This window comes from Panthera leo, chromosome C2 (genome assembly GCF_018350215.1).
Source record: "Panthera leo isolate Ple1 chromosome C2, P.leo_Ple1_pat1.1, whole genome shotgun sequence".
NCBI classification, from domain to species: domain Eukaryota; kingdom Metazoa; phylum Chordata; class Mammalia; order Carnivora; family Felidae; genus Panthera; species Panthera leo.
Window position 1 is genome coordinate 100,152,812 of NC_056687.1, and position 7,424 is coordinate 100,160,235.

At 45.0% G+C, this 7,424-nt stretch overlaps 1 protein-coding gene across 1 annotated transcript; it reads left to right on the top strand.

The window, feature by feature from the left end:
- The first annotated feature begins 2,012 nt into the window (after positions 1 to 2,012).
- Positions 2,013 to 6,904, top strand: SLITRK3 (SLIT and NTRK like family member 3). The gene is made up of 2 exons (XM_042903214.1): positions 2,013 to 2,044; positions 3,703 to 6,904. The coding sequence occupies exon 2, from the start codon at positions 3,724 to 3,726 to the stop codon at positions 6,661 to 6,663; it is 2,940 nt and encodes a 979-aa protein (XP_042759148.1). The 5' UTR covers positions 2,013 to 2,044; positions 3,703 to 3,723; the 3' UTR covers positions 6,664 to 6,904.
- Positions 6,905 to 7,424: the final 520 nt, after the last annotated feature.

Sequence of the window (7,424 nt, forward strand, 5' to 3'; positions counted from 1 at the left end):
ATGAGAAATAGGGTGGGTCTGGAATGTTAAGGGTGTACATATAGTGTTAGAGAATCTTGCCTGCCTGCTTACTAAGTCTGTGATCGCGGTTTCCAATCTTAGCTACTCTGGAGCGGTGGACACTTGTGCGGTCATTTTAAATGCAAAATATCATGGGAATCTCCTAATGACTGACTCTTAAGGAATGTTTTCTTGCATTAAGTGACTGACATATATTTAAAATGGGGAGAACTGATAACATGAGTTGTGTGGTTTTTCTTTAAAGTTTGGTTTTGTAAAAAGCGCTTTAAGAGAAAGCCATCTCTACCCGCTAACTTTGAGTCCTTGGGCAGTTGAGGTTCAATCCAATTCTTTAGCGGCCAGAAAGTCCCTCCCTTCCCCAGGAGTTGGGGGTGGGGGGGGAAGACACAGGGCAATCGATGCCATTACAGTTCCCGCTAACTAGACACGCTTGCTGCACACTTCCCTCTCTCCAGTTTCCCCACTAAGCTGAATTTCCTCCCAGCAGGTAGGACTGTAGAACCGTCAGTTGAGCCTTCTTAGAAGGTTCGTGTGATCTGGTGGCCCCTCTTCACTGCAACGTCTTCGCTCAATCACCCCCACTCTCACGACTCCCTACCTTCCTCTTCCCCAAAATATCACGGAGAAACATTTGGACCAAAAACAGCATGTGGGGGGGGGGGCAGGGAGGAGTGAGGAATGAGGAGGGCCGAGGGGGGGCGGAAATTACATATATATATATATATATATATATATATATATATATATATATATATATCCTGAAATGCTGCCCCCTATCCCCGCGAGGTCTTTCCCAGTGGAAGAAAGTGAAATGTGCCATTGTTACCAAGTGGTCTGCGTTGGCTTGTCTCTGTTTTTAAAAAGGTGGAAGCAAACACATGGCTGTTGAATCCAGGGGAAATCGAAGGCTTTGAGCTGCAGCACAACAAAAGGATTCCTGGTGCAAAGAGATCGAAGCAAAACGCAGGAGACACTCAGTCCAAGTCCCTCAGGCTGCCTGAGCTCTTATTCGGGACACCTAAGCAGAATCAGCTAGATCCAGCTCTTCTCTGGGGACCTGAATTTCCCTTTATCCCCGCCTTTGGAAGGGGAATGTCTGTGCTATGAAAAGGATAATTCCAAAGGATAATCTTACTTTTCAACCAGTCTACACTAGAGAGACGAGCTTTGGAAACCAGAAGAGCAAACCAGTCAGATGATTTCCTTGAGAGTTAAAAACAGTATTTTTTTTTTTTAAAGGGAAAAAATGCCTACACCCCTCCCCCTCCCCCTTCCCCACCAAAGGAATGTTTCCTTTAGGTTGGCCTCTGCTTCCGTGTTTCTTATTTTGACAATTTGTTAAGTCGATCCCTTCACTTCTTTTCTTGCCCCTTAAACACACACAGACACACACGCACACGCGCGCGCGCGCACACACACACACACACACACACTCTCTCTATAGTCAGGGCTTCGTAGTGCTCGCTCCCGACCCAAGCTAAGCGCGTTCCCCTTCTTGGAGCTCATTTTCGTGACGTGGAAAGCCGGATCCAGGGTTACAGCACATATTTAAAAAAAAAAAAAAAAAAAAAAAAAAAAGCCAGCACAAGAGAAGTCCGAGATTCTGCACTGAGATTGAGCCTGCCTTCCTGCCTGCCTCCCTCCCGCCCTTCCTCCCAGTGCCCAATGATGTGCTGCCGGTACCCAGCGAGAGCAGCCACGGCGGCAGCGGCGGCGGCGGCGGCAGCAGCGAAGCTGGAAGCCTGCAGCAGCCCCTTCTCCTCCCTCCTCTATTGAGTGTGCCAAGCGGCAGTTCTGCATTCTAAAGAAGCCCATTGAAAGGCCCATTGCATTCCCAGCACGTCTCAAGCTTGCTGCTTGTATTTTTTCTCTTCGTCTCCCCCACCCACCCCCTCTATCCCCCTTTGCTTCAGCTTCAGCAAAAGGAAGGGAGGGAGAGAGAGAGAATCCTTAAACTCAAGCTTTTTTTTTTTTTTTTCCTTCCAATGTTAAATACTTAAAAAAAAAACCTCCTGCAAAATAGGTAAGTCAAAAGACATCTGGAGCCTTTCCTACCTAAATCTCAGGGACCTCAGTAACAAGAAAAACATTTTAAAATGGTGAAGAAATAACTTAAGTAGATTTTAATATTTTATAAGGGAGACAGGGAAGACTAACTGATACTGCAATGTAGCCTCATCTGCTTTCTGTCTCTCTCTCTCTCTCTTTTTTCATTTAATTGTTTCTAAAAATTGAGTATTGCATGCCTGAGGCAGATTTCTCTTTGCTTTCTCATGGGTCTTCCTTTCCTTACAGCTGTGTACATTATATGCAAGTTGAATGTGAAGATTTATTCTTTTCACTCTCCCTGTAAATTATATCATTGTGTTTTCAAAGGGTTGGCAAAATATTTCCTTAATGTATGTATCTTATGTGTGGAGAGAAAATATGTGCTAAAAATTCGGGTTTATTTTTATTGATTAAAAATAATTATTCCAATTTGATATTTAAGTGACTCAGAAAGGGCAATCTAATAAAACTGCATTAATATAATTTATTTAGGTACGCATTTCCATATATTGATGATATAAGGCAAGGAAAGAGAGCCATGGAGGAAGGCTCTGTATTATTAGAATAGTACACAGTATTTGTTTCTTCTGATTGGAAAAGAATGATGTCTTTCTTTGAAATGTATTTCATGTGATAGATCAATTATCAGCAGGTAAGAATTGAGGTTTCCACCCTTTCTTGCCTTTAACTACCCAACTGTCTTCTAACCAGCCACCTGCCCATCCAGCTTTTCACAGGACTCCTCAGCTGATATTGAAGGCACAGATACACATTCCAAACTAAGCTCTGCAAGTGTTTTAATACAGACACTCCCAGGCTCAGCATCCTTTAGCTGTCATTATCTCTAACTCTTATGACTGCACGGGCCTTTCTTCAGAAAGGCTAATCACTCCTAAAGGGTTTAAACAGCCAAATGATACACTTGTGTAAAAATTATTTAATTAAAGGAGATGTTAAAAATCTGTGCTTGGGCAAAATAGGGTGGGGGGATAATGTGATACTGAGCATACACTATAATTAAGTACACTGTGATCATCTCTGAAGAGAAATCTTAAGTTTTCCAGAGATACCCAACATTGTATACATCTCAACATCTGATACTGGGCAATGAGCTCATACTTCATCACACTCTAATCTAATAAATTTGTGGTATGCCATGGCTTTTTATGAGTAGAAGCCTATAGTTTAAAGAATACTTATTTCCTGTCAGAATCCCAATCAGTTCTATAATGGGCACCTCTGAAATCAAGGCAAATTTTAACAGGCAAACAGGTGTAATGGCCAAATTACTGCCATTATTACTGAATCTGCCTATATCTAAAAGACATCCCTGTATACCAGTCCCTTGATTGCTACAGGAGGCAATGAAGGCTGCTGTTGTTTGTATGATATGTATGCTCTTTACCAAGTATGGCTTGGTTCAGGAAAAATGCATTGCATGGCACAATATTTCAGAGTCATCCAAGTTTAAATACAGGACATATTAAGCAGGTTGATAGATCATTTCGAGTGCCAGGTCAACAATTACTAAAGTTTTGTATTACTCTTAAAAAGCTCCAAATGTAGGAGTCAATTAGAATAGTGCATACGAGTGAGTAAAGGCTAAAATCTGCATCTTTATTTCTGTTGCAGTTTTGTAATCAACTACGAACGATGAAATCTTCCATAGCTGAGATGCTTCACAGAGGGAGGATGTTGTGGATAATTCTTCTAAGCACAATTGCTCTAGGATGGACTACCCCGATTCCCCTGATAGAGGACTCAGAGGAAATAGATGAGCCCTGTTTTGATCCATGCTACTGTGAAGTTAAAGAAAGCCTCTTTCATATACATTGTGACAGTAAAGGATTTACAAATATTAGTCAGATTACTGAGTTCTGGTCAAGACCTTTTAAACTGTATCTGCAAAGGAATTCAATGAGGAAATTGTACACCAACAGTTTTCTTCATTTGAATAACGCTGTGTCCATTAACCTTGGGAACAATGCATTGCAGGACATTCAATCAGGAGCTTTCAATGGTCTTAAGATCTTAAAGAGGTTATATCTACATGAGAACAAACTAGACATCTTCAGAAATGACACCTTCCTTGGCTTGGAAAGTCTGGAATATCTGCAGGCAGATTACAATGTCATTAAACGTATTGAGAGTGGGGCATTTCGGAACCTAAGTAAATTGAGAGTTCTGATTTTAAATGATAATCTCATCCCCATGCTTCCGACCAATTTATTTAAGGCTGTCTCCTTAACCCATCTGGACCTACGTGGAAATAGGTTAAAGGTTCTTTTTTACCGAGGAATGCTAGACCACATTGGCAGAAGCCTGATGGAGCTCCAGCTGGAAGAAAATCCCTGGAACTGTACATGTGAGATTGTGCAGCTAAAGAGTTGGCTGGAACGCATTCCTTACACCGCCCTGGTGGGAGACATCACCTGTGAGACCCCCTTCCATTTCCATGGAAAGGATCTGCGAGAAATCAGGAAGACAGAACTCTGTCCCTTGTTGTCTGACTCTGAGGTGGAGGCTAGTTTGGGGATTCCCCACTTGTCATCAAGCAAGGAGAATGCATGGCCGACTAAGCCTTCCTCAATGTTGTCCTCTGTCCATTTCACTGCTTCTTCTGTTGAATACAAGTCCTCAAATAAACAGCCCAAGCCCACCAAACAGCCCCGAACACCAAGGCCACCCTCTACATCCCAAGCTTTATACCCTGGTCCAAACCAACCTCCCATTGCTCCTTACCAGACCAGACCACCCATTCCCATTATATGTCCTACTGGGTGTACCTGTAATTTGCACATCAACGACCTTGGCTTGACTGTCAACTGCAAAGAGCGAGGATTTAACAACATTTCTGAACTTCTTCCAAGGCCATTGAATGCCAAGAAACTTTACCTGAGTAGCAATCTGATTCAGAAAATATACCGTTCTGATTTTTGGAATTTCTCCTCCTTGGATCTCTTGCATCTGGGGAACAATCGTATTTCTTATGTCCAGGATGGGGCCTTCATCAACCTGCCCAACCTAAAGAGCCTCTTTCTCAATGGCAACGATATTGAGAAGCTGACACCAGGCATGTTCCGAGGACTACAGAGTTTGCACTACTTGTACTTTGAGTTCAATGTCATCCGAGAAATCCAGCCTGCAGCCTTCAGCCTCATGCCCAACTTGAAGCTGCTATTCCTCAACAATAACTTGCTGAGGACCCTCCCGACAGATGCCTTTGCTGGCACATCCCTGGCCCGGCTCAACCTGAGAAAGAACTACTTCCTCTACCTTCCTGTGGCTGGCGTCCTAGAACACTTGAATGCCATTGTCCAGATAGACCTCAATGAGAATCCTTGGGACTGTACCTGTGACCTGGTCCCCTTCAAACAGTGGATTGAAACCATCAGCTCAGTCAGCGTGGTGGGTGATGTGCTTTGCAGGAGCCCTGAGAACCTCACCCACCGCGATGTGCGCACCATTGAGCTGGAAGTTCTCTGCCCAGAGATGCTGCACGTCCCACCAGCTGGAGCATCCCCAGCCCAGCCTGGAGAGTCTCACCTTGCTGGGGGGCCAACGAGTGCATCACCTTATGAGTTCTCTCCCCCCGGAGGCCCTGTGCCACTTTCTGTGTTGATTCTCAGCCTGCTGGTTCTTTTCTTTTCAGCAGTCTTTGTTGCTGCAGGCCTCTTTGCCTACGTGCTCCGACGGCGCCGGAAGAAGCTGCCCTTTAGGAGCAAGCGACAAGAAGGGGTGGACCTTACCGGCATCCAGATGCAATGCCACCGGCTGTTTGAGGATGGTGGGGGTGGTGGAGGTGGAAGTGGAGGTGGGGGCCGAGCGACTATTTCGTCCCCAGAGAAGGCCCCTCCTGTGGGCCATGTATATGAGTACATCCCCCACCCAGTGACCCAAATGTGCAACAACCCCATCTATAAGCCTCGTGAGGAGGAGGAGGTGGCTGTTTCATCAGTCCAGGAGTCAGGGAGTGCAGAACGAGGGGGTCCTGGGACACAGCCACCAGGAGTAGGTGAGGTTCTCCTAGGAAGTGAGCAGTTTGCGGAGACACCCAAGGAGAACCACAGCAACTACCGGACCTTGCTGGAAAAAGAAAAGGAGTGGGCCCTGGCAGTGTCCAGCTCCCAGCTCAACACCATAGTGACGGTGAATCATCATCACCCTCACCCTCACCACCCAGCAGTTGGTGGGGTTTCTGGGGTAGTTGCGGGAACTGGGGGAGACTTGGCTGGGTTCCGCCACCATGAGAAGAATGGTGGGGTGGTGCTGTTTCCTCCTGGGGGAGGCTGTGGCGGTGGCAGTATGCTCCTAGACCGAGAGAGGCCACAGCCAGCCCCCTGCACAGTGGGATTCGTGGATTGTCTCTATGGCACAGTGCCCAAATTAAAGGAACTGCACGTCCACCCTCCTGGCATGCAATATCCAGACTTACAGCAGGACGCCAGGCTCAAAGAAACCCTTCTCTTCTCGGCTGGAAAGGGCTTCACAGACCACCAAACCCAAAAAAGTGATTACCTCGAGTTAAGGGCCAAACTTCAAACCAAGCCGGATTACCTCGAAGTCCTGGAGAAGACAACATACAGGTTCTAACGAAAAAAGAAAAATAAATTAGTGCTTTTTTTTTTTTCAAAAGAAAAGGAAAATAAAAGAAATATCCCTTGCTCCCTTTACACTTGTCCCAATAACTCCATTCTCACAAACTTCCCTGCCCTGAACAGGACTGAAACCGCATGATAACTAGAAAATACAGATGTATGCTCTCCCCTCTCAGATGTGATTTGGAGGAAGGGCCATACTCAGATCATTAATCAATGAAGTGCCTTCGCAGACTTTTGCCAGCAAATGTTATCATTATTTTTTTATACTGAAACTTGAGACTTTGACTGTGCCATGTATAAGGTATATTGGGGATCGTTGTATTGATCCTAATTAAGTAAAATTCAACGTGTCTTTTTATTTTCAGTAATTTTTTTTAGTTGTAGTTTCGTTTGACAGGGAGGGGGGAAAACAAATTGACATTTGTGGCTTTCTTTCCTCTTCCCATCATGGCACAGATTCTGTACATGTATTAACAATGCAGTTTGCTGCATGCCTGGAAACTGCAAGACGGGGAGGGAGGGGGCGGGTCTTGCTTGAATGTTCTCACCCACTCTTTTTTCTGTCACACACATACCCACATGCAAATCACCAATCGCTGCAAACCATTAGGTCCCTAAACCTGCAGCCTCTTCCTTCTGGTACAGGTACACACACATGCAGACGTATAAACCTGCACATGCATACACACGCGCGTGCACACACACACACACAAAACACACACAAACATACACACCCCATTCCCTTTTAACACT